Genomic DNA, 27,930 nt, shown 5'->3' with positions numbered 1-27,930 from the left:
GTTAAACTGTATCTGCAACAATGCACACTCCTTCAGCACTGCCACACAATGTCAGTCCAGGTTACCAGCTTACCCGCTGGAGCTTGATCCCACACAACTGGCAGCAACACTGAAGAAACAAAAGTGACAGAGGCAGCGATGACATAAGTTTTTTGTTTATTCTGCATCTGTAATTTAAAAATAGCAGCCGGTGTCATTGCCACATGCAATAGGTGGGAGCAGCAGCCTGGTGAAGGGGCTGGCACAGAGTCTATTGCTCACTTGAAGATCTTCCCCTGGTTGAAGGGCTTACCCACATGCTTGAAATCCCCCTCCCACGCAAAGTATTCCTTCACCATCGTCCGGCACTCCTCGCTGTCAACATCCAGCTTCCGCCAGCTGTACGATTCATAATCCACTTGCCAGTCAGGAGACATCTGAACAGGAAAACCAAATCCATCAAGCAACTGAACAAACGCCACACAGCCCAACCCTCAGGCCCTCGCCCGTTTAAAAAGGTACTAGGACAGGAAAACCTAGCCCCTGGCACTATTGTAAGGGTTATCTCATAGCTGGGAGCATCAGCAGAGAGCAAAGTGCTGAATGTCACCCTGACTGGACACAAGCTCACAGGCTGAAGGAAGCCCTGCTCAGGCAGGAAGCAATGATTACAGAGGTACGTCTCCTGGATCAGAGAGTGTCAAGTAGAGTTTAACCTGGAGGTACAGGTGTCTTAACTCTGGTCAAACTTCAGACTTAGGAGGTAACAGCCCTAGAGATTTCAATTGTCGGGAGTTTGCATACAGTTTCCAAAGTCTGCAGCCAAAACTCTGTTTTAAAAACAGTGTGTGGAACTCTGAGGTCCAGCACACGGAACCCTGGAGCAGCTCAGAGAGAGTGTTACTTGCAGCTACTCCTCCAGAATCAAACCACAGATCAGAAGTTAAATGACCCTCATATCTGGGTCGATCAATACATGAGCCACTGACCTAGTGAAAGGCAACACAGAGAAACTATTAGATGAGGCTACAATGCCAGCTCCCTGTAGCATTCTCTCTCTCTCTCCCCACATCCCCCCCGACCCCAACACTGTTGCGAGCAGGTATGGGGTGCAGTGAGGTTGCACACTGTACTAAAAAGCCACATTCCCTAACTACTGGATGAGGCAGTGGGGGCACCACAGAGTGGTCGTACCGGGAAGGCCAGCTCCTGGCCACGGAACACCCAGATTCCAGAGATGCTGCTATCGTTGTTTCCTCCAAACAAAATCACACTGCCAAAGGCATTCTTGCGCAGCTTGTCCAGGCGCTGAAACATACCTGACAACAGGAAGAATGTTATCGTTACAAGTCAGAAAGGCCAAAAGGAAATCCAGCAAAGCTGTAATTCAACACTGCACGAACAGAAACACAGGCATTTTAAATAAAGACAAAAATTCTGGAAATATTCAGCAGCACCTATGGATGAGCAGAGTTAATGCTGAATTGAACAAACTGAAGAAGAGTCTGCAAACTGCAAAGCCCCAACGCCCGATCAATGTGGAAGTTGATCTGCTCTCATAACACCACATCCCCAGCCTCTCTCGAACATTCAGGCACTTACTGGTGGCTGTTTGCGTAAATACTAACCTTCCCAGGATTCTCACCAGTCAGAGATAGCAGCTGTAGTGGCCATGGAGGGCACTGCATTACCAAAGGAAGCTAACAGACAGCAATCACACCAAGCTTGCCTTCTGACTTGAGCGGTAGAGAAGCTATGGACAATGATCCCATAAGTAGAAAGACTCACTTCCACAACTGCTTGCAAAACCTCTAGGCATCCCAAAACATTTTCCAGATTCCCAAGCACAGCCATCACTGGGATGTGGAAACGTGCACACAGCAGGTTCCCAGAAACAGCACAAAGACAGATGACAAGGCCATTGGTTTTGATAATTAGTTGAACAATAAACATTGGCCCAGGACTCCAGGCAGAACTCACTGCTCCTCTCCCACTGGCGGCCATGGGATCTTATAAACTAATCTGAGGGGATGAATGGAATTTAACACCTCACTCAAAAAAGTTGGAATCTGACAGGCCAGCGCTCCTTCAGTACTTGCACAGGGCTGTCAAGTGAGATTTGAACCTCAACCTCAAATTGCAGGCAACTGTGCAACTCGCTGAGTCACAGCTGACACCCAAACGTTGAGTGTAAACGCTCCAGTTTTCTCTCGGTGGCCACCTAAGAAAGGAATTTATTTTCAGAGCATCAGAAGACTGATCCCGCTGTGCATCAGAGACACAAGGAGCACTGGCTGCTTCAGTCAGGAGCAAGATTCTCACCTGACATCAGGTTACAGCTCATGAAGGCTAGGGTGAGTTCAGCTGGATATTTGTACTCGCCGTACCAGATGGACCAGCCCTCCTTGTCAAAATGTTCCCAGAAGTAAGGCAATGCGACAGATAAAGTGTCCTCGTTTGAGTATTTGCGTTTAAACTCATCCAGGATAAACGGACTGAAAAAGGTTTAAAACACAGAAGTATGTGACTGCACAACATGTTCACATAAAACAAGATTGTTATTAATATACATGCATAGACTGTAGACCTTTCATTTGCTGGGCTTTCTCTGACTTTGGGTGACTTGGTCCCAATCGAAGACCCTACCAGATTATAACGTGTGTCCCGATGAAACGTCCCTCTATCAATCACCACCAAAATACAGACACAGCCAACAAAGATTTGTGGAATCTTGCCTGGCGCTCAGTTGGACTCAGTGACAACATTTATAGTTATAGAAAGTATTTCAGGAGTGACAAAATGCTTTGAGGTGTTCTAATCCCAACAGAGGTCTGCTGCTCAGGCACTTAAGATTCTGCTGTCTCCCTCAGCATTAAGCACCCACAGTTAGCCAAAAACTCAGGGGATTCAAGCACAAGTTAGGTCTGGGGCAAATCCAGAGCCAGTGAGCCTTACTGGCTTTAAAAACAATTCACAATCCACACAGAAAGGGCACTTTCACCTTGTTTAGCTTTACACTGTCTCTGAACATTGAGCAGTTTCCTCTTGGGCATGAACAGGAACCTTATAAAAATTTCTGAATATATTTTAAATTTATTTTTAAAAACTGCCTGACGGCAAATATTTGTGTACAAAGCGAAACAACTCTACTTCAAAATCAGCACCACACAAAGCCTGAGAGAGAATCAGACTTTCTCAAGGCTCAACATGTAGCGTCAGCTGACATCAGATCAGGGCAGGCAGAGAGGGCCTGCAGCTGGGCAGTCTCCCTGAATATGGATTCAGGCTCAAGCCAAATCTTTTCACGAGCACCTCCACTGTCAGGGCAGTGGAGAGAAATGTCTTCATGCAAGAAATGAGGGTTTCAGCTGACATTTCCCAGTAAACAAATGGTTTGAGAGGTGGGAAAAGACAATTGTTACAGATGTACTAATCCAGTCTCTCTTTCTCTCTCTACAGGGGTGGCTTCGGCTGAAACGAAACAGTGACAGAAATGCCAGATGCAGCTGAAAAACAATCCTGTGTTTGAAGAAAACTGTCGCTTTTAATTTAGAGATCTGGCTTTCCTTCAGAGATTTAACTGGTTCCAGACGCTCCTTGGGATTGTCCCATTCAGCATTGGTGTGTGTAAATCATTGAAGGTGGGGCGGTGGGGGAGGGGGAGGAGAGGGAGAGGGAGGGGGGGGGAGGGGGAAAGGAATGAGGTGGGTACAAGAGAGAGAAGGTGCGCAGACGCACTAACAGCATGATGTTTGAGGCCCTGTGATTGCAGCCATTTCGAAAACCCTGGGAGATTTATGGGGGAGGCCTGCAGAGCCTCAAACTGGATGTAGCCAGTTCAGCAGCAGCTGCAGGCAGAGTACCTCTGGGAGCCGGGCCAGCAGCAAAATGGACCCAAGCTGCTCGAGGCTCGGGTGGGGAGGGGGCTGGGCTTTACGCGAAGAAACTCTACTTAAAACAGAGCCAGAGCACAAACATCAGAAGTGGACCCCAGGCTGAAGATCCCCTCCCTCTTGAAAGCCTGATTTAAAATTCAGGCTGATGGTGGAACAGCCTCAAGACAGTGCCCAGGTGACAGCCTACACCCTTCTACCGGACTCTGCGGCACTGCGGACAGCAAGTCGAGTTCAGTTTGGCTTCCGCTCAAAAACAAGAGTTTCCCAGCAGCAGAAAGGACCTACAGGACAAGACAACAGTGCGATTAAGGCTGGGAACAGCTCCCAATGCCCCACTTTGTTCTTTTTAAAGCAGTCAGGCAAACGAAGGTCAGTGGGATGCCAACGTGCGTGTAATCCGAGAACCTAGCACCAGTTATAGACGGCTGACTGGGAACAGAAATGCCTGTCTTGCATGGCAGAAGTTCCTCAGCGTTCGCCTCAAGGCTGCAACTTAAAAGTTTGAATTCCGACAACACCAGCAATCAGCTGTGACTCCCGGAGAATGAAACGAAGGAACCCTTTGTCCTTATTTATTTTAACAGGCTCGCAGGAACCTCCGTGCACAGTCACTTAAGCAGGCAACATTCAGCAACTGCCCTCCATAAGCCTCAGCTCACCCACAGCACTGAGGGTTACTGAACTCAGCACACAGAACTGGTACGTGGCCTACTGGCCAAAACACTAACCTATCCCTAGGCACTTGACAGGCAGGTAGTGCCCCCTGGTAGCCACCTGTTGTACATCCGAGAACACGCACTAAGTCTAACGAAAGGAGTTTCACAATGAGATAAATCTTAGATCAACAGGCCAACGTTAGTGCTTATGCTCCTCAGTTTCTCTTGCAACCACTCCCTCACTCTACCTCATCACCCTATTCTGACAATTTCTTTCTCCCTGTGCTTATCCAGCTCTGCCCTAAATGCAATATTACATTCCCTTTGACCATCCCCTTTGGGGCGTTAGTCCCTCATTCAAATCCCTCTCTGGGAGACCAAGTTCCTCCTGAATTACTGCTGGATTCATAAGTGAACTTGTCTTATTATCGCTGGTCCCCTCAATTGGAAATATCTCTAAACTGACTCTACTGAAATCCCTCAGCATCTGAAAAATTTCTATGGATTAGGCCTCAGTCCTTTTTATTCCAGAGAAAGCACTCCCTTGAAAGATCTAACCGATAGACTGATGTCTGAGGTCTTGGAGTCACATGATTCTCTGTCGATCGCTGCCAGCAAACTGGTTCTGAAAAATAACTGCAAGGGTTCACCAAAGTTCTCATGGTCGAATAATTAGTGTCTAAGTCTCTTATAAATTTATATACTTTTCTCAGGTTGCCCCTCAGTCCCTGGCACTCTAGCAAAAACTAACCAAGTTGGTTCAAACTGCCCTTACAGCTAATACATTCCAATCCAGGCAGCCTCTTGGTAAACATCTTCTGCATCCTCTCCAAAGCCTTCCCATCCCTTTCTAGTGTGGCAACCAGACCAGCACAAAATACTCCAAGACGTGCTCTGACTGAAGTTTGATACAGCTGCAACATAACTTTCCAACTTTTACACTCAAATGAGGAAGGCAAGCATGCTGTTAGCCTTCTTTACTGACTTATCTACTTACGCTGCCACTTTCAGGGAGCTATGGACTTGCAGTCGGGGGTCCCTCTGTATATCGCAGCTCCCAAGGGTCCTCTCACTGTACTCTCATCTGTAGACTGTGAACAGCTCTCACCAGCTTCCTCATTAACAACAGCAGTGGTAACACACAGTATTCAGTCCATTCAGACTCAGGGGTGTAAGATATGCCTGTGCCTTGAAGCACCTGCCTGTCATCTGGTCAGATTCATGAACAGATTCTTAGCTTCACTGCCTACGGATGAGGGCGACTGCTTGGATCCAACATTTATCTAAGGACGGTGGGTAAAAGAGGGGAGTAGATGGGAAAGAACTTTAAGATCAGCTAGCGCACGGGAGGAATGGGGTTTAAAAACTAGAAAGGCACCACTGGCAAATGCCCATTAAAGATCCCGGTACCAGAACAGCAATGAGGACAGGTTCAGCTGTGATGTTACCCAAAGTCGAATAGTGCTCTCGTGTGACAAATAACCACACTGCCTGACCCCACTGAGGACTATCCCTTTTCGAGGTGGAGAGAAGGCAGGGAAAACAAACAACATTCCCCAGGAGTCCACGCACTTCAAACCACAAGCAGTTGGATTTACAGCCTGACTGGGTCATCACAGCAACACCATCTAAACAGTCTCCAAATCGACGCAAAGGTGGGCCAAGGGGCCCTGCCACATCAACAGGAGGCATAAACATCAGTGAAAGGGTTAAAGGCAGGCAAGGGCAGGCAGCAGGAAAAACAAAAACACAAATCTCTAAGCCACGTGACGATGCCTCAGAAACAATCAAGCTTCCATTGCCAGGCTCCTTTGAGAGGAAGTTTTAGCTGTTTGGCCAAGGCTGCTCTCTCAAACTGGGAACGTAGCCAGCTTGGAATGATTGGGAAATAACCCTTTGACTGCCATATGCTCAACGCAAGCCCTGTGAGCAATTATTACAAGCAAGAGGTGCGCTTGTGGCGCACTGGTACTGCTTCGACTTCTGAACTAAAATATGCATTGCGTCTGTGAAAAGGTCAATTAAAAAGACTTACACAGGAAGGGGCATGCAGCCCATCTACAGCATGCACCCTCTATCAGTTGGTTCTTTAACGGCTTTAAGACTTAAGGTCTATTATTCCTATAAAGGGTCTATTCTGAATCCTAAGAATCTGTCAGACATTAGTCCTCAATTTAATCTTAAACTGAAACCATGTACTCTCCTCACCCAACTCTTCAAATTAAACTAACACCAGAGTTATCCACTCCAAGTAACCTTGACATGCCAACTCTGCAGGCAAAACAGCACAAGTCTCTCCTGTCACACTAAATAACTAGGGATTCCTCCCCAAGACCTTTGGTCACTGGAGAGCAAACCACATTGCCTTCAGCTCTTAAATGCCATCCTTGTGTCCTGCAGTCAAGATGAAGTGAAGCCTGAATAATGCACTGTACCTCTGGTCCCTCGACATGGTCTGGGCTTCCTGGTAGGTGTTAACAGATGAGCACATTCATCCAAGCGTGCTCATCCTTGACCTGAGGCAATGATTCCTCTTATTTGGGGGCTGTGTGGGTGCTCTTGCACCTCAAATGCATGTCCCAGTACTCCCTCAAAATGCATCCACACCCCCCACCTCATATGAAGCAGTTGGGGTGCAGGTCTAGAACTCATGCACAAAATAATGGTACAGGCTTTAGGCTGGAGAGGGCCTTCAGATAGTATGGACATAATGGGCTGAATAGTCTTCATTGGCATTAACCCTCCTCAAATAGTTTAGCCCATTAAAGACTGGGGATGATACTGGAGCATGTATATGCCATCTTAAAATGCCACAGGGAATGCCTGAAACCTTTTAATCCCACTGATAGGGAGATTACAGAAGGAAGGAAGTAAGGTAGTACCTGCGTAATTATAGCAATTACTCTTTGATAACAAACAGTTTAGGCTTAGAAGTTGAAAGATGTAGCAGATTTCCTCTTCACCTGGAGCCAATTGCTCAGACAGAGTGAACACAAAAGACTCAGATAACCAAAGACAGCCATCCATTGTGGAAGTCTGCACCATTTTTCCCAGCATAAGGTGGCATGGGGGCTGAGGGCAATTGTGGTAGTTAACATAACTCAAAGACAGAATGACACAGACCAAGACAGAACTTAGGAAACAGGCATCCCAACCATCCCATGGGGGAACTGAGGGGTCAAAATGATATCCTTTGCGCCTCCGAGTGATAATGAAACTTTGGAGAGAAGAACTGGTGGACATTATGAGGAACGTGGATGGATTGGTAGCTGAAAGGATGCTAGCAGAGTGGTGGCAACGTCACCATTAGTTTCAGACCAGAGAGAGGGGAATCAAGTGCAACCACTACTAATCAGTGAATAGGCAACTGGTACATGGCAAGATCCCACAGACCCAAAATACAATACAAATTACAAGGAGGGCATGGCCTGGTTGTATTGTCGCTGGACTGTTAATCCAAGACCCAGATTGCATTCTGGAGGCCCACTGCAACAGATGGTGGAATCTGAATCCAATTAAAAAGAAATCTGGAATTAAGAGTCTAATGATGACCATGAAACCACTGAAAATTATCAGAAAATCCCATCTAGTTCACTAATGTTGTTTGGAGAAGGAAACTGCCATCCCTACCTGGTCTGGCCTACATGTGGTTGACTCTTAACTGTCTTCTGGACAATGAGGATGGACAACAAATTCTGACCTAGTCAATGATAGCTTCACCCTAAGAATGAATAAAGAATATAGAAAAGTGGGGTTGGTTTGGTTATCATTAATAGTGCTAAAGGAGGCACACTGGTCAGATCCTCCTGCTCTTCTTAAAGATGCCTGCTTGAAGTCCTAACTAGAGAAAGCAAGCTCTCTGATCAGCTACCGATGAAGGGTCAAGGCCCGAAACGTCAGCTTTTGTGCTCCTGAGATGCTGCTTGGCCTGCTGTGTTCATCCAGCTTCACACTTTGTTATCTTGGTTTCTCCAGCATCTGCAGTTCCCATTATCTCTAGAGAAAGCAAGGCTTTGGTTTAACGCCTCATCCAAACATGCTGCACCTTGGACAAAGCGGCATGGGAACTCTCCCTAAAAATTACGCTGCACAGGCTTCAAGAGCTCAAGAAGCTCACCACCTTTTGCAGGGGTGATTAGGGATTGGGAATTAATGCAGGTACAGTCAGCAGTAGCCCAGGTCCAGTCAATAAATTGGCATAAAAACTCCCACACTTAAGTCAAGTCTAACCCTAAGGCACCCTCAAATTTCCAACCTCATGGCTCCTGCAAGGAAGCGCCAAGCCAACAGCATAGTAGCATTTCTCTTCAAACCATATCTGGCCCATCTTGCCCAGTGTCCAGGGTCTCACAGCTAGAGGTTCCAGGCTGTCTCTCCAGAATGCTAGTCACAAGAGGGCTGAGCATCCTACCGCCTGTTGATTGCCTGCGGCTTGACAGGCAGCTCCCTCTCTCTCAGCCAGCAAGTTTAAGTACCACTTGGAGGCGTGAGTAGCAAAATCCAGGCCAACAGAGAAGTGCTACCGAAGGAGGTGGCACCTGCTCTCTCAGGTGGATGTAACATGTCCTGTGGCACAATCTTGCTGCCCTGGAATGTAATTATCCCCCTCACTTAACATCACAAAAAAGATAAATCTGGCTATTCAACTCAGTTCTCCATGGGACCTCACCACCATTTTTTCTACAACAGCAGCTACACAAGCTACAGTATAAACAACAAAGCACAGACTTTAAAGCATCTGGAGAACGCCCGAGGTTCAAAAGGCGCTATAGAAATTTACATCCTTTACATGAAGGGTCTTCTTAAATTGTGCTGTAAAGCTGGGCAGCCTTAGTAGTCAGCTCTTGATGGCAGACAGCAGCTTTAGGCAAAAATGCAGAGTCAGGGGGGACCACTATACACCTCCGCCCTCCTACTCCTCCAGCCACGTCCCAAACTTAAATGAGGTGCCACGAGAGGAGTATTCACTCTCCTGGAAGCCAAGGACTTGTCAGGATTTTTGCAGGCAGGGCTTTCTTTGCAACAATTGCCGACAGGGATGTTTTTAAGCCACACAGGATGATTTGATCGCTCCAGCTCTAAACATTTGCTGGAGGAGAGGGCTTAGTGCTGGCCAAGAGGTTCAAAAGGAAATTCTACGAGGGGTGGCAACAATAAACATGGAAAGAATAGCTAAGCATGCAAATATTAAAGTCCAACCCTGCCTTCAGTCCACACGAGGTCAGCAAACAATTCGGAGGAGGAATCCAGGGTATGTAAACCACAACGCAGTAACAGCAAGAAAGATTGCAGCTCAGACTTGTGCTGAGCAAGACAGCCTCAATGAGACAGGGCTAACAAAAAAAAAACGAAGCCCTTACACCCAATTGCTTGTAACTTCAAGGACCAGTACAGGTCTGAGGTTAAGTCTTTGTTGCTGCTACTCGGTTGTGGTTAACATGGCCAGGACTCCTCCTCTTGCCATCCTTTTGCAGGCTTGAGGAACCAAAACAAGTCGCAACCAGCCTGCTCCTGGCACAGGCCATCGCACTGCAATACTGGCAGACCCCGACACGCTCCAACAGTCATTCCAGCAATAGCGAAACCAAGAACTGTGGAAACTGGAAGTCTGAAACATAACAGAAATTGTTGGGGAAATTCACATCTGGTAACGCTGATTTCAGCTAGACACTTAGGACAGTTTAACAGAGGGTGTGTCAAACTAACACAAGGATTTTATTTCAACACACGGTAAGGCTGTGGAAGAAATCTTATTATAGATATGCTGGGAGGTAACCAATGTGTTACAGAGTTTCAGATGCCAGTGTGTCAGTACCCATGGGGACAGATTGTCACTGTACAAAACCAGAGTACAGTACTGGTGGGGACACATCTGTCACTGTATAACATGGTGTACAGTACTAGTGAGGCAGCTCTATGCCTAACAATGCAGACAGTACTGGTGGGGCAGGTCAGAAACTATATAACATGGGGACAATAATAATGGGGACAGGTCTGTCAATATACAGCACTGGGGGACAGTACTGTTGAGGCAGGTATGTCCCTGCATTACACTGGGGTACAGCACTGGTGGGGACCGGTCTGTCACCGTATAACAGTGAAGTACAGGTCTGTAAGTGGACCTGGGAACAACCTGAAATCCATTAGCAGCACAACAGCCAGCAACCTCTCCAACATGGTGCTGAATTGGACAGTCTCCAAGTCAATGTATATCCTGCCAAGCTGGTTTTGTGGTGACATTTGGGGCAGAGAGAGAAAGCATTGTAACCACGCCTCGGGTAGGGAAAGTGGGGAAGGTTGGGAGACTCCACATAAACCAGGAATGAGACTGGAATCAACGTTCAAGCATTGGAACTGTGTTGATTAGTCAAATGGCTCCACCTAGCAGTACAACAGCAAATGGCAGTTGCCTGTACACAGTACCAATCAGCAGCTTCACCTCAGAAGGGTGATCATTTCCAGTGTCCTACTCTATGAAAACTCTTGTTGTCTAACCCGAGACCCTGAAGGGATTTCTCAAGGGATGATCGGATTTGGGGGAACCAATTCTAGACTGGTATACATCCAGAGTGCTTAACTGCCAACACAACATTTTTGAAGCGGGGTCATGATTGTAATGTAACAGCTACTAACACACAGCAAGTCTCTCCCAGCAACATGCTAATGACCCACGCTTTTCAGTGATGCTGGGTAAGGGATGTTTATTGTCCCCAGTACAGTGGGGAGACCAATCTCTACAGGAATAGTGCCAGACGACTGGAGGATAGCAAATGTGGTTCCCCTGTTCAAGAAGGGGAGTAGAGACAACCCTGGTAATTATAGACCAGTGAGCTTTACCTCAGTTGTTGGTAAAGTGTTGGAAAAGGTTATAAGGGATAGGATTTATAATCATCTAGAAAAGAATAAGTTGATTAGGGATAGTCAGCATAGTTTTGTGAAGGGTACATCGTGCCTCACAAACCTTATTGAGTTCTACGAGAAGGTGGCCAAACAGGTAGATGAGAGTAAACCGGTTGATGCGGTGTATATGGATTTCAGCAAGGCGTTCGATAAGGTTCGCCACAATAGGCTATTATACAAAATGCGGAGGAATGGAATTGTCGGAGATAGAGCAGTTTGGATTGGAAATTGGCTTGCTGAAAGAAGGCAGAGGGTGGTAGTTGATGGGAAATGTTCATCCTGGAGACCAGTTACTGGTGGTGGACCGCAAGGGTCGGTGTTGGGTCCACTGCTGTTTGTCATTTTTATAAATGACCTGGATGAGGGCGTAGAAGGATGGGTTAGTAAATTTGCAGACGACACGAAGGTCGGTGGAGTTGTGGATAGTGACGAAGGATGCTGTAGGTTGCAGAGAGACATAGATAAGCTGCAGAGCTGGGCTGAGAGGTGGCAAATGGAGTTTAGTGTGGACAAGTGTGAGGTGATGCACATTGGTAGGAGTAACCGGAAGGCAAAGTACAGGGCTAATGGTAAGATTCTTAATAGTGTAGATGAGCAGAAAGATCTCGGTGTACATGTACACAGATCCTTGAAAGTTGCCACCCAGGTTGACAGGGCTGTTAAGAAGGCATACAGTGTTTTAGCTTTTATTAATAGAGGGATCGAGTTCCGGAACCAAGAGGTTATGGTGAAGCTGTACAAAACTCTGGTGCGGCCGCACTTGGAGTATTGTGTACAGTTCTGGGTACCGCATTATAAGAAGGATGTGGAAGCTTTGGAAAGGGTGCAGAGTAGATTTACCAGGATGTTGCCTGGTATGGAGGGAAGGTCTCACGAGGAAAGGCTGAGGGACTTGAGGCTGTTTTCATCAGAGAGAAGAAGGTTGAGAAGTGACTTAATTGAAACATATAAAATAATCAGTGTTAGATAGGGTGGATAGGGAGAGCCTTTTTCCTAGGATGGTGACGGCGAGCACGTGGGGGCATAGCTTTAAATTGAGGGGTGAAAGATATAGGACAGATGTCAGAGGTAGTTTCTTTACTCAGAGAGTAGTAAGGGAATGGAACGCTTTGCCTGCAACAGTAGTAGATTCGCCAACTTTAAGTATATTTAAGTCATCACTAGACAAGCATATGGACGTACATGGAATAGCGTAGGTTAGATGGGCTTCAGATTGGTATGACAGGTTGGCACAACATTGAGGGCCGAAGGGCCTGTACTGTGCTGTAATGTTCTTTGTTGTATGTTTACCCCACTCCACGCAAACTTCAAATGGTGAACACAGACCCTGCTGGCTCAGTTCAACACCTCACCTGAAAGATGGCAGCTGACACCCTCTCAATACATTACCTCAAAGAAGCTACATAAATGCTAGAAATTATCAATATTGAGTCAAAATGGTTATCAGCTATGATTCATATCACAGGTGAAGAACATCACCCACGATCCCATTGCTGCTCCTTGCCCTGAAATAAAGAAAACTCTATGTGGCAACAGAGACCTGGGTACAGTCCCAAATCATAACAGCAACTGTGCCTAGAACAAAGGCCAATAGAGCACAGGAACAGGCCCTTTGGCCCTCCAAGTGTGTGCCAACACACTGTGCCCTTCCATACTAAAACGGTCTTCACTTACAGGATCCATATCCTTTTATTCCCTTCCTACTCATATTTGTCCAAGGTTTTCTTGAATGCTGCTATTCTCTCCTCTGGCAGCACATTCCAGGCACTCACCTCCTGTTGTGTGAACAACCTGCTTCGCACATCTCTTAACTACCCACCACCCTCCCCGCAACTTGTACCTCGAACCTGTGTCCCCTAGTAATTGACCCTCTACCATGGAAAAAGCTGGATACTTTTCACTCTATCCATGCCACTCATAATCTTATAAACTTCTATCATATTGCCCCTCAAGCTCCTGTGTTCCAGTGAAAACAAACCCAATCTATCCAATCTTTCTTCATAGCTAAAATCCCCCATACTGGGCAAGCTCTTATGAAGAGCCATCTAGTCTCAAAATGTTAGCTCGCCCTCTCTTCACGGATGCTGTCTGATCCGCTGTGTTCCAACGCATTTGTTGTTTTCTGTACCTCACATAAAACTGGTACAAGCTTAGGAGCAGAATGCAAATACCCCAAAGAAACAGTTGCGGGCACTATCAAGAAGCCAAGCAGTGAGATGCTCAAGATTCTGTTTTCAATAATCAAGGGCTACGCACTAAGATTGCCAGCAGCCCTTTCAACTGCCGTCGGCATGGCTATTAGAAACTGGTAGCCGGCAGGAACACAAACACAAAAACTCATTGCTGAAAGGCTACAACAGGACAATAAATGACACCATTTTGAGTTGGAGTCAAACCAGTCGTAAGGTTGTGCCCGCTGGGCTCTAGTAGTATCATTCTCACCCTTCAACTAGGAATGAAGGATACCCAAGCAGCTGATCTTCATTGGGTGGTTGCCGCATACACAGATCATGCAGTTATCACGTACGGGACAGCTGCTGTGTTCAACACCATTGAAGTCGGTCACACAGCAAGGCCAAGTTATCATCTAACCACCACTGGTGGCCTTGCCATCAGCAGCCTGGAGGCCCTAAGCTCTGGAGCTCGGCCCCCAGGCCACCAAGCTCCTCTCCCTCGCCATTCCTCCTTCAACACACTCCTTAAAAAAAACCTCTGCCCAACTTCATCTCCTTATGCAGCCCAATGTCAAAACCTCATTACTACATTAAAGATACTATGTAAATGCAGGTGGTTACAGCTATGTTTTCGAGCAACACCAAACTAACTCAGTGAGGGTGAGAAGAGGTTCATGCAAACCAGCTGTCTTCAAACCTCTTGGGTAGGTGAGCAAAGGGATCCTTAGCTTTGGGCTGGGAGGCGAGGGCCTCATCACACGCATCCAGCTCCTCCTCAGGGGCTGGCTCCTCCTTTTTCTCCTTCTTCTTCTCCTTCTTCTCTTGTGGCTTAGGTTCTTTGGGTTCTTTTGGTGCCTTCTCCTTCTTGGGTTGCAGTTCGGCAAACTTCTTGGCTGCCCAGAAAGGAAAGAGCCAGGGTTAACCATGCCTCAATGACAACGCTTAGAGTTGTACATGGTGCACAGATTACACTAAAGGAAACCCCCTCCCTTTGTCATACTCAGCTGCTGAAGGGCTGGAATACCTTAAACCCAAGACAGCAGCAAGCTCCCAGCTATCCTTGTGTGGGAAGCCGCAGATCAATACAATGGCGCAAGGAAAGCCCTGCCTCCAAAAAGGGCAATTTTAGACCTGCAAGTGGTTAATTGACCTCTGAAGGCATCGTACCAAGCACATGTAAATTCCTTACCGGACACAAACCAAGCTGCAATTGTTGAACAGAACGAAATATCTACAGCCCAGACACACACTATTTGACTCCACAGGGCCATGACGGTGTTGCCCCATAGTAGCCTCAGCCCACCCCCTATACGCAACCTCAGCCCATCAATACATCAATATTCTGTTCATCCAGCTTTCCCTCAACAGCAACCGAATTGTTCATCCTGATGACATCCTGTCACAAAAATCCCACATTCCAGGCAAAGAGCTCCCCAGAATTCACAATGGATTTTTGTTAGGAGTGTGTCCTAGCAGTATCCCTACTTCAGGCCAGTCCCATCACTTCCCCAGTTGATAGCACCAAACACAACATCTAAAATGTCAAAGAGGGAAATCAGGGAGCAGCGTCACTCCAGACAGCCAAACAGGAAACAAAAGCATCCTATCGATAGGTCCAATCAAAACTGTGGCATTATATTTAAGGCTTGATCAATTTCCAAGCTCAAACTCTTGGGAACATTTGTAATCTGCTCACTCATTTCAGTATTCAACACCAAACCAGGTAAAGCATGGGGTTTGATACAGAGTAAAGCCTCCTCTACACTGTCCCCCCCAAACACACCCAGGACAAGGACAGCACAGGGTTAGATACAGAAAAAAGCTCCCTCTACACTGTCCCCCTGTCACTAAACACTCCCAGGGACAGCACGGGGTTAGATACAGAGTAAAGCTCCCTCTACACTGTCACCCCCATCAAATGCTCCCAGGACAGGGACAGCACAGGGTTAGATACAGAGTAAAGCTCCCTCTACACTGTCACCCCCATCAAATGCTCCCAGGACAGGGACAGCACAGGGTTAGATCTCAGATATAGATTAAATGTAGGGTTTTATTTTGGGAGAGGATGGGGGAATTCCGCATATCAACACTCACCATCAAATTGTGCCATTTTCTCACACAACTTCACCTCACCCAGCACAGCTTTGAACTGAGGCTGGTTAATGCAGGTAGTGAACCATCGGTTCATGTTGGTATATGGCTGGCGGAAAGAAGGCTCCAGAACCTGACCAAGAGAAGGAGAAACCAGAATTAGATGGAGAAATTCTATCAAAACATCAAAAGAAAAAACTCACTTTCCCCTCAGGACCAGCACTGTGGACCGATGGAGCAAGAAACAGCAGCTACAGTCTTAATCATTTCACTATTTGGAAACCAGGCCTCCCGAGGAATAAATAAGAAGCCTGATAGCAGCCTTCCACAGGACAGCCTCCATTACTCAGCTCTTCTGAAGAAAGATCATTGATCTGACACACTGACTGGGGTGTGCACTCGCCGGTGCAGCCCGACCGCACAATTATCAGCATTTTCTGTTTTCCTACATTTGTAGGACTTGGCTAATGCAGCAACCTTCCCAGCTAATCCTCGACTGCCACGACAGACAGGAGTCACTGCTCACATCCTACGGTTCTCAGAGCATGTTTACACTTCCCCCGACGCAAACACAGGCAAAACCCATTGGCAACGTCCACATACAAAGCAAGATCCAATATGTGGCTACTAAGGTGCACTGATTTTAGGCAAACCAGGAAGGTTGAGAGGATGGAGAACTATGTTTTCTCGTAAGAGCTGCAGAATTTCTAATTCATATCTAAACCATGTGGAAAAGCAGGGTTTCTGCTCGTTTGTCATCCAAAGTGCGGTACCTCTGACAGGGCAGCACTCCAAGTGCATAAAGCAAAGCATCAACTTCAGCTCAAATCTAAAGCCAGTTATGACCGAGACCAGTGAACACCCGCCAGATTTACCACCCCCCCGCCGTGCTATGGTAGGACCCCCAACGAGTGGCAACATTACCTGTTTATAGAGCCAGAGGAGAGAACAGACTACGGTGATGTCGGCCAGGGTGACCCGCTCCCCCACCAGGAAGGTACGGGTCTTCAGGTACTCATTTAGAATACCGAGCACTTTCTTCACCTCCTCTTTGGCGTGTTCGGTGGCCTGCAAGAGAACAGTCACCAAATAAAACACAACAGCAGTACATCCAAGGTCATACAATATTCAGAGACCATGTCCTGCCTCAGGAGTTCCCCGTTCTAGGCAACTCCTCCACAAGGTTTTAGAAAACGTCCCCATCTTCTTCTACTGAAAATTTATTACCTTTGTGGGCTCCTTGACAGTATTTTTGATCACCAACACCTCATTTATAGGATAATGCTACCACATACAGACGACATGATATCGCTGGTTAGCTCTGCTGCCTCACAGGGCCAGGGACCCAGGTTCAATTCCAAACCACGCGCGACTGCTGTGCGGAATTTACACATTCTCCCCATGCCCACGTGGGTTTCTTCCAAGGGCTCCCACAGTCCAAAGATGCGCAGGGCAGGCAGATTGGCCATAGTGTCCTGCAATATGCAGGCTAGGTGGATTAGCCATGGGAAGCGCAGGATTACAGGGACAGGGTAGGGCATGGGTCTGGGTAGGATGCTCTTCAGAGGAGCAGCATGGACTCAATGGGCTGAACGGCCTGCTTCCACACTCTAGAAATTCTACAATAGTAGCATTACCTCCTGCATTCAGTTTTTTAAAAATTTTAAACATTTCCTTGTTTAGAATACTAAAGTAGTGCAAATACCAAAGACTGATAACAGGTTTCCACACACACATTGCAACTTAGAATCCAAAATAAAATGAGTTTGTTTCTTCATTCATCTAAAAGGTACACATCCACACTCCTTTCCACTTTCTTGGCAGCTACAGGATTCATCGTGCTGCTCCTATTCTCCCTTCACATATACCTTCACACCCAGGACTCAGCACAGAACTTTCAGTGATATGTTAAAAATGATCAACTTCCTTTCGAACTCGACAAACACAATCACTAGAAAACAACTAGAAAGGGTGAGCAAGCAAATATAAAGATGCTCAGATTTTAAGCTGCAACCCCAAAGCAACATAAAAGAAGCCATTTTTGAAGCGAGTTTAGAGTCTTTTTTATTCATTCACGGGATGAGGGTATCGCTGGCCAGGCAGCATTTATTACCTATCCCTTAATGCCCAGACGGCCTTTAAGAATCAATCATTTTGCTGAGAGTCTGGAGTCACATGTAGGTCAGACCAGGTAAGGATAGCAGTTTCCTTTCCTAAAGGATATCAGTGATCCAGATGGGTTTTTCCAACAATCGGCAATGGATTCATGTTAATCATTAATCATTAGATTCTTAATTCCAGATTTTTAAAAAAAATTGATTTCAAATTCCACCATTTGCTGTGGCAGGATGCAAACCCAGAACATTATCTTGGCCTCTGGACTACAGTACAGTGATAATACCACTAGGCCATTGCCTCGCCCATTAATCCTTGTTTCTCTCGCCACAGACACTGCCAGACCAGGAGAATTTCTCCTGCGCTTTGTATGGGAGAAGCAGATTTGCTCCAGGCATGAAGCAGGATGGGGCTAAAGGTGGAGAATGTGAGAGATTATAGCCCAAATGTTCAGAGCCAAACCTTCAAGCTCACCCCGTGTTTGTGTGGTAGGCAGTGGTGACAAATTAAACGTGACAAATTCACCTGAGTTACAGTGGCTGAAATCAAAATGGTACGAGCTGGAATGATGCAGGGCAGTGAAAACCGGGCACAGCCAATCACCCGAGTGACTGACTGAAGCAAAGGCTCAGCTCCAACGAGCATTCTCCTTGCTCCAGCTAGCTCCCTGGAATCTGTTCTGGCCTCTCCTTGTCAGCTGCAGCACCAGGCCCGAAGTACTGCCACCAATCACAGGTCCCGCCTTGAAGAACAGCGAGAAAATGATCTTGGACTGGAGGTGCCGGAGTGAGACAGGTGGCAAAAACAGAAGTTGCTGGAGAAACTCAGCAGGTCTGACGTCATCTGTCAGGAGAGAAACGGAGTTAACATTTCAGATCCGGTGACCCATCTTCAGAATTAGTTGTGGCTAGAAAAAGGTGGCTTCGGTGCTGAAGATAGAGACTGTCGGGGTGAAAAGAGGTGGACGTGGAGCACTGAGGAGAGAAAAATGTTCAGTAGGACAAAGAGATCAACGATGACAAGTCAGGGAGGAAGGAAAGCTGTGCTAAAAGCTGGCCATGTCATGGCAGGGCCTGGGGTGAGAGGATGGGTAAAGGACATGCAAGGAGGTGTTCAGACCCTAAAACTATCAAACTCGATACTGAATCCTGAGAGTTGCAGGGTCCCCAAAAGGAAAATGAGATGCTCTTCCAACTTGCAGAGCCTCACTGGAACGCAGCAGCAGGCCTGAGACAGCATGTTGCCCAGTGAACACAGCGGGGTGCGTTGAAGTGACAGGTAACCATAAGCTCAGGGCCAGTACTACAGACAGAACTTATGTATTCCCCAAAGCGGGTTGGCCAGTCTGCATCTCATTTCCCCCATGTAGAGGAGCAGGAATCTGTGATCGGAGGAGCTCGAGAGAGAGGGGACACACATACACGCACCTGTCTGCGATGAGTAGAGATCTGGGGGCCTTGTCTGCACACTGGCAGCCCCCGACATGCAGATCCCATTGGGGCGCTTAGCTCCCCTGACCGTTTGCTGATGAGGACTGAGCTCCTGGATTCCACTCACCTGTTTGTTGTATTGCATGATTCCAAGCGTAGGGAAGACCCACGTGCTTGCGGGAGGAATGATGTCACTGTCTGCGAAGCTCACCCACTGAAGAACCAGGGCTGCTTCTTCCTTCGTCACCCCTCGGAGGGCATCATTCGCAACTGGCGTGGAGGAGCAGAAACAGTTAGCAGCTCCCAAACTTGGGAAGTACGAAGACACAAGCAGCAACAACACCTACCCCTAACCATCTCCCAACTCCAACTTCATCACTCCCACCCATTACTCTATCCTTACATTCATTTCTCCCTCTTCAGGTTTCCCCTTGAACAAATCAATACAATTCAACTCAACTATTCCCTGTAAAAGCAACTGCCACATTCTCTCCACTCTCCAGTTAAAGGATTTTCTCCCTAATTCCCAGAATGCTCAGTTCTAAAATTGAGTTCTTCGATGGTTAACAACCTTGATTTGAGTAAGCAAGTGGGAAATTAAATTATATCCTGTTTGATGGCAGTCAGCTTTATAGCACCTCCTTTGGAAGGAAGAGCACCATATTATGGCGCAGGTTTAAGAAAGATGACAGGTTTGTGATTGTCACATGGCTCATGCCAATGGAAACACAGACTAACAAATGCTAGACTGCTGTGAAGTAAAACACTTGTACTCAAGGACACAGCATAGTTTAAAATGGTTTACTTTTGTGGCAAAACATGTAATATGTTAATTTCGAGCTTGCGTTGATTTTAGATATCAACAGTCGGAATGGAGTCATATGTCATTCTTTGATTTAAAGCATATGGAGAGGTTTTGTAGAATGTACAAATAGGGCTGACCTCAGTGATTCAGGAGACAATATGAAGAGACACCACTGAGATTTGCTATTAAAGAAACAATCAGTAAACAGACAAACACCAGCCAATCAAAGATTGATCACCAACCTTTCAAGCCAATTAATATTCAGATCATAAAACGCGAGGCTGGATGAACACAGCAGGCCAAGCAGCATCTCAGGAGCACAAAAGCTGACGTTTCGGGCCTAGACCCTTCATCAGGGAGGGGGATGGGGAGAGGGAACTGGAAGGGATGGGTGAGAGTAAGAACCGGTTAGGGAGGCAGAGACAGGTTGGACTGGTTTTGGGATGCAGTAGGGGGGGGGGGTGGTGGTGGGAGAGAAGAGCTGGGCTGGTTGTGTGGTGCAGTGTGGGGAGGGGACGAACTGGGCTGGTTTAGGGATGCAGTAGGGGAAGGGGAGATTTTGAAACTATCCCCTCTCTACCTCCCCACCTACACTCTCTCCACCTATCTTCTTTACTCTCCATCTTCGGTCCGCCTCCCCCTCTCTCCCTATTTATTCCAGTTCCCTCTCCCCATCCCCCTCTCTGATGAAGGGTCTAGGCCCGAAACGTCAGCTTTTGTGCTCCTGAAATGCTGCTTGGCCTGCTGTGTTCATCCAGCCTCACATTTTATTATCTTGGAATTCTCCAGCATCTGCAGTTCCCATTATCTCTAGTATTCAGATCATCTCTGCATGGCCCGGGCAGGGAGAGGGAGATGGATAGACCGGCTAGGAAAAGGTTATTATCTGGTAGCTCAATGCACAAGCAAGGACAGGCCGACCAATTCAGCCCATTGAGCCTGCACTGCCTCTTCTGCAGTGAACTGAAACCCACTTTTGGAGGGCTACTTCTTTCAGACATTGAGGTGCATTCCCCTCGAGAGGTGCACTGGGCTCTGCCTCAGCCACCCTTGAGCTGAAACATTTTAACAACGTTCCACGTGGAGGCATGTTTTTTCTGACACATCTTCCTGGTTAGTTTTAATTAATGCCCCCTTTTAGGCTTCTGAGCCCGAGGAGACAGGTTCAATTGTTTCAAAAAAACAGAAAACCACTGTAACTTAAATCAACGAATTCAAACAAATAGCTGTAATCTGAAAAGAGCCGCTTGAAAAAGCGATGGAAACGGATTCAATAGAAACTTGGGAAGATCCAGATGGGGAAAATGTGTGGCCAGAGGAGACAGGACTGATTGGAGTGCAGAGAGAATGGACTCTCTCTCTCAGCTAACCCACTTCAACACTTCCAACATCACCTTACCATAGTAAGCGATGGCATTGCTCTCGAAGATGCAGAATCCGTCGTCACCTTCAAAAGCTGGAACCTGGAACAACGGGCAAAGTCAGAGTGAGCAACGTAATGAGCAGTTAGTAGCCCAGGAAGCCAACACCAGACGAGGAGGGAAGGGGGGGGGGGGGGGGAGCAAGAGCGACATGCATTCTCTCCCACTCCCCCTCAACTCCAAACAAGGGCTCGTTTACAAGGAGTGTCAGCCCTGACAGCAGCCACAAAATAATCTCTTCACCCAGCACAAGCTTCTGAGGTCACTGTCCAGTTTAGCTGTCAGCCCAATGCCAGCCACAAAACAGAATTCACTGATTCGAAGTCAGGGAGTTGGAGCTTAGGTAGTAGGGTCAATCATGATAGGGTCAGAAATTTACAGAATGGAAAGAAGCCCTTTGGCTTCTCTGTCATGTACCTATCCACTCTGATCCTATTTCTCAGCCTGTAGCGCTGTATGCTATGGTATTGCAGTGTTCACCCCATGTGATGTGGTAATTCCAGCACCAACCGCCTTTTCAGAGACAGTTCCGGACACCTACCACTATCCGGGTGGAAAAAAAAGTCTTCCTTAAATCTCCTCGATGTTTTCCCCCTACTTTTAATCCATTCCCACTGGTGCTGACTCCACTAAGGCATGAGATTTCGTCTTGCCTTTTGCACATCTCAAACAGGCTCCCACCCTGCCATTTCCGCTCCAAAGATAACAATCCTACACAATGTCTTCATCGCAGAAAAACCCCTCACAGGTAACATTCTAGTGAATCATCTCTAACAGTCGTGTCTTTCCTACAGCATTGTGGTCAGAACCGCATGCAGTACTCCAGCCTAACTAACATCTTACACAGCTCCATTGTAACCACCCTGCTCTAGTATTCAGTGCATTCTTACCCACTTTTACTTCCTAGGGTCCTACCATTCTTGTGTACTCTTATTTAGCCAGTCCTTCCAAAATGCATCACCTCGCACCTTTTCCTGATTCAATTCTATTTGCCAATGCTCATCTGAACAGCTTACATGCACCGTCCTGCAGTCTAAAAAACCCTTTCTCCTCACTGTTTAACCCATGGCATCTGCAAAACTGAGATAACACTGTGTGGAGCTGGATGAAGACTGCAGGCCAAGGAGCATCAGAGGAGCAGGAAAGCTGACGTTTTGGGCCTAGACTCCTCTTCAGAAAATGCAGTTCCTATCACTGAAACATCTGCAAACGTACTACCCAGACATCGTACATTCATGTCTAGATCACTAAAGTACACAACAACAGCAAAGGGACCAAAGCTGAACAACGACAGTAAACAAGTGGGCACAGGCCTCCAATCACAAGAATAACATCAACCATCACCCCTGCCTCTGGCCACTAAGTAAACTTTGGATCCAAGTTTCCAAACTGCCCTGCATCCCAAGGGCTCCTATCTTGGTATCAGTCTCCCATGCAAGCCACAGTGTACCTGGGGACCTCAATGAGAGGTTTTAATTATATTGCTGGTAAGCCCCAAAATTCACTTGCCGTCGATTCCGACAGAGCTCTGCTCCAATTCACTGCAGCCTTAACAACCAGGCCTCAGCAATTCCTTTCAAAGCTGCAGATTACATACAGTGACTTCAATGAAGTGGTGCATCTTCACAGAACCATTATTAAAAATAACGTGACAAGCCACATATGGGTGACTGAAAATTGGGTTAAAGGTTGGCACTGCTGAACAGATCAATTTCAAAGAGACCTAGCAACTCCAAATCAGGCATCCACAAAGTACCACGCACAGTAAACTTATGGCTTTACCACGTCCATCAAGCTGAGAAATCAACACTGGTTCAAAGAAGAGTGCAGGAAGGCATTCCAGAGGTAGCACCAGGCAAGTCGAAAAACTAGATTAGATTAGATTAGATTCCCTACAGTGTGGAAACAGGCCCTTCGACCCAACAAGTCCACACCGCCCCTTGGAGCATCCCACCCAGACCTATCCCCCTATAACCCACACACCCCTGAACACTACAGGCAATTTAGCACGGGCGATCCACGTAGCCTGCACGTCTGTGGGCTGTGGGAGGAAACCGAAGCACCCGGAGGAAACTCACGCAGACATGGGGAGAATGTGCAAACTCCACACAGACAGCTACCCGAGGCTGGAATCGAACCCAGGTCCCTGGTGCTGTGAGGCTGCAGTGCTAACCACCGAGCCACCATGCCGCCCCACGGTGTCAATCTGATGAAGCTACAACATATTGTGTGCCAAACAGCAGAAGCAGCATATCAGCAAAGGAGCCAAGTAATCCCACAGTTGTCTGACCTGGCATCACCCAAGATGGCAGACAGAGACCCTGTTTAACTTCTTAATTGAAAGACTGCACTACCCAACATGGCATGCTCTCAAATACAGGGAATACTCTACGGACGCTGGAAATCTGAAATAAAAACAGAAAGCGCTGGAGGAATTCAACAGGATCTGTGGAGAGAGAAAAGGGCTCCAAGGTGACACTTTGATAAGGGTTGTGCATGTTTCTCCCTCCATAGACGCTGCCTTACCCACTGAGACACTCTAGCACGTTGATTTTATGGCACAACCTCAACACTGCAACCAGAGTGTCAGGCCAAATGTCAGTCAAAAATAGATACCCTGAGCTGCTTCGAGCCTCGGTCAGCAAATCCGGGCAACTTGGGAAAGAATCTCTCCCACAGTGAGGAGTACCACATAACACACTCAACAAACTATATCACAGGAATCAGAGAATAAAAAAGTGGAAAATCCTGGATTAAATGAGAGACATGTCCGCATCTGTAGGGGGACATCGTGTCAGAACTTGAGTACAAGTCAATTTCTCAGATTTACACTGTCTACAACACTGTACTTCCCCAGTACTACGCTGGTGTGAGAGCCACGAAACTAGAACTAGGAATTGGAAAGTATCTTGGGCGATCTGGAACATGTTTTCTAGCCAACTTCTTTGGAGAAGTTACTACTCACCTCTGGAGTAGGTCAAACTGGAACCTGGGCCTCCTGACTCAAATATAGGGTCACTACCACTGCACCACAAAAGGCCCCCTCTTACAATAAAACCCCACACACATACTGAAAAGGGTGGCAGAGGTCAACTGATACTGAATGGATATGGCAAACAAGAGCACCAGGCCATCAAGTCCCTTGAACCAGCTGGACAATCCATGCCCACTCATACTGCGGACTCAGCTCCACCTTGTCTGCCCACTCACAACCCTTGACTCCATTGTTGATCAAAAACAAAAATATATTCAAGGCTGAGATTAGCAGCCAGAGCCAGACCCCAACCCTTGGAGGAAATGCCCTCAACTCCATCGTAAACAGAAGACCCCCATATTGTGGAGCTGCGCCTTCTTCATTCCCCTTCCCAGAATTTTCTCAGAATCCGCCCCATCAAACCCCTCTCACAATCTTGAGTGTTCCAACAAGATCACCTCTCATTCTTTCAAACTCTTGAGTAAAGGGCCAACCTACTGAACCTTTCCTTCATCTCAGGAATGAGCCAAGTGAACCTTCTTTGAACTGCATCCAATGCAATTACATTCCTCTTTAAGTAAGGAGACCAAAACTGTACACGAGACTCCAGGTTCAAGCTCACCATTACCTCGTACAGGTGTGGTGACACTTCCGCACTTATATTCCACCCATGCCTCTAACCCCCAGGTGCCCATTATTGGGGGATGAAGTGCAAATCACCCACTGAATAACAATGGAATAGACTCAAAGCACCAAATGGCCCCCAGTCTACAACTGAGACGGTTCTGACTGCAGGGAGAGAGTGTTGTTACTTGAGCCACGCCGACAGCAGGCTGCACATAGCACAGTCATTCATCCGTCACTAACAACTAGGTTCAATTCACACTCTCGCTGACATGTTGCTGACACCAACAGATTGCCCTGATCCAGTGAGGTCATGGCAGCATCAAGCACTATCCCTGCTCCTGAGCCTGCCAGGATTTGAGACAGGCAGGTCCACTCGACGTCAGACAATCCTGCTCCACATCCAAACAGCCAAAATGTGAGACTCCAATAATTCGGGATTGGTGTGCTGGCAGGGATATACATTAAAAATCACTGAAAAATGGGGGCAAGGAGTGAACAGTAGCAAACTCCACACATATTTAAAATCTGTGACACGGCCCCCCACCACTGAGAAGGGCAAGGGGAGCAGATAAATGGGAGTACCCTCCAAGACACATCACAATAATTCAGAAATATATCCGTTGATCCTACATTGTTGCTGGATCAAAATCCTAGAACTCTTTTCCTAACAAAACCGCGTATGTCCCTACACTCCACAGACAGCAGAGGGTCATGAGAGCTTGCCATCGCCTCCTCCAAAAGGCATTTAGGCCAAAAAAAAGACATGGTGATGGAATATAATACCATACAACAGAGAAGTGGACAGTCCCCCTTCCCCCAATAATCCCTTCACAGCAGGGCTGAATATTCAAGACAATCTTGTTGGATCTGTACAAAACTTTAGTAGGGACACACTTGGAGTACCATGTGCAGTTCTAGCTGCCCTACTATAGAAAGGATATTATTAAACCAGAAAGAGAGCAGGAAATATTTACTAGGATGCTGCCTAGGCTGAAGGTTTGAGTTATAAGGAGAGGCTGGACAAGCTGGGGCTGTTTTCCCTGGGGTAGGAGACTGAGGGATGACTTTATGGAGGTCTATAAAATCCTTGAGGCATTGATACAGAAGGTAGCCAACAGCTTCTCCCCATGGGGAGTCTAAAACTACAGGGCACAGGTTTAAGGTGAGAGGAAAGATACACAAAAGGGTCCAGAGAGGCAATTTTTTCAACACAGTGGTCAGTGTCTAGAATGGGCTGCCAGAGGTAGGAGTGGACGTGAGTACAATTTTGACATCGAAGAAATGTATGGGGAGGGATATGGACCAAATGCAGGCAACTTAACTAGATTAATTGCAAAAACTGGGTGGAATGGTGAAGGAGGACCAAAGGGCCTGTTTCCATGCTGAAAACCTCCATGACTCTACAGTGACGGTATTGTTTTGTAAGTGAATGAAAAGTGATTTACTATTGGCGTGATGGCAGGTGGGGGGGGAGCGCAGCAGGATGGGGGAGCAAATTAAGGGTGGGCTGATGGGGGGGGGATTAAGTGTGAGGATGTGGGCGATAGGAGGGTATCGGTGCTGGGGACAAGGGGGGAGTTGGGGGCGGGTGAGGATGGAGACATAGGGGCGAGTGGCAGGGACGGAATGGGGGGGCAGGGACGAATGGGGGGGGCAGGGACGAATGGGGGGGGGGCAGGGACGAATGGGGGGGGGCAGGGACGAATGGGGGGGGGCAGGGACGAATGGGGGGGGGCAGGGACGAATGGGGGGGGGGGCAGGGACGAATGGGGGGGGACAGGGACGAATGGGGGGGGACAGGGACGAATGGGGGGGACAGGGACGAATGGGGGGGGGGGACAGGGACGAATGGGGGGGGGGAGACAGGGACGAATGGGGGGGGGGGACAGGGACGAATGGGGGGGGGGGACAGGGACGAATTGGGGGGGGGACAGGACGAATTGGGGGGGGGGACAGGGACGAGATTGGGGGGGGGGACAGGGACGAATGGGGGGGGGGACAGGGACGAATGGGGGGGGGACAGGGACGAATGGGGGGGGGGACAGGGACGAATGGGGGGGGGACAGGGACGAATGGGGGGGGGGACAGGGACGAGGGGGGCAGTGAGGGGGGGTGTGTGGAGAGGGGTATCGGGGTGGGGAGGCAGGGGGTGATTTGGAGGTGGGGAGGCGAGGTGTTACGGGGATGGAGGGGGTGGGGGGTGGGTTGCGATCTCCCCTCAGCCCGGGGCTTGCTCCGGATCCCCTGTCCCGCCCCGACAGACTGACCTTGCCGAGGGGGAACTTGTGCAGGAAGGCGGCGCTCCTGTTGGTCTGTCCGAAGGTGAAATGCGGCGGCCCGCTCTGCAGCCGCAGCTTGGAGCCGCTGTACTGGGCGGCGATCAGCGCCTTGTAGGCCCGCCAGTTCTCCGGGTACGAGTACAGGATCTGCGGGAAATGAAGGCACACGGCTCAGTGAGAAAGGCCCGCCGAGCTTTCGGGACCGCCAGCCGGGTTCGCGGAGCCGGGATGGCGCCGATACACCGCGGATTGTAACCGGGAGCCAGCACTTACCCCGTCCGCCATGTCGCCGGGGCGCCGAAGAGAGAGAGAGCCGCCTGACTGACGGCACTGTCGTAAACCCAGGGGGCGTGGCCTTTGTGATGATTGACAGTAGCCGACCACCACCCCTAGACTGAACCAGAGCTAAAAGCTGGAGAGATAATGGGAACTGCAGATGCTGGAGAATCCAAGATAATAAAATGTGAGGCTGGATGAACACAGCAGGCCCAGCAGCATCTCAGGAGCACAAAAGCTGATGTTTCGGGCCTAGACCCTTCATCAGAGCTGGAGAGACAGGATCATCAGGACCATGTCAAAAGCT

At 48.0% G+C, this 27,930-nt stretch overlaps 1 protein-coding gene across 1 annotated transcript; it reads right to left on the bottom strand.

The window, feature by feature from the left end:
- Window positions 1–139: 139 nt before the first annotated feature.
- On the bottom strand, window positions 140–27,721 carry eef1g (eukaryotic translation elongation factor 1 gamma). The gene is made up of 10 exons (XM_059641696.1): window positions 27,621–27,721; window positions 27,336–27,494; window positions 21,446–21,509; window positions 19,369–19,511; window positions 16,621–16,764; window positions 15,700–15,829; window positions 14,303–14,498; window positions 2,302–2,474; window positions 1,174–1,298; window positions 140–416 (listed from the first exon to the last, which is right to left on the bottom strand). The coding sequence occupies exons 1-10, from the start codon at window positions 27,630–27,632 to the stop codon at window positions 258–260; spliced, it is 1,305 nt and encodes a 434-aa protein (XP_059497679.1). The 5' UTR covers window positions 27,633–27,721; the 3' UTR covers window positions 140–257.
- Window positions 27,722–27,930: the final 209 nt, after the last annotated feature.

The sequence above is a fragment of the Stegostoma tigrinum genome, chromosome 42 (assembly GCF_030684315.1).
Source record: "Stegostoma tigrinum isolate sSteTig4 chromosome 42, sSteTig4.hap1, whole genome shotgun sequence".
Classification (NCBI taxonomy): domain Eukaryota; kingdom Metazoa; phylum Chordata; class Chondrichthyes; order Orectolobiformes; family Stegostomatidae; genus Stegostoma; species Stegostoma tigrinum.
This window is presented reverse-complemented; position numbering and strand designations above follow the sequence as displayed.

Excerpts from the sequence above, each read along its gene's own strand:
- eef1g (XM_059641696.1), bottom strand. Across the intron at positions 2,475-14,302 it reads TTTGCTCACCTACCCAAGAG|TCCGTTTATCCTGGATGAGT; the intron begins GTTTGAAGACAG and ends AACCTTTTTCAG. Across the intron at positions 417-1,173 it reads GCCAGGAGCTGGCCTTCCCG|ATGTCTCCTGACTGGCAAGT; the intron begins GTACGACCACTC and ends TTTCCTGTTCAG.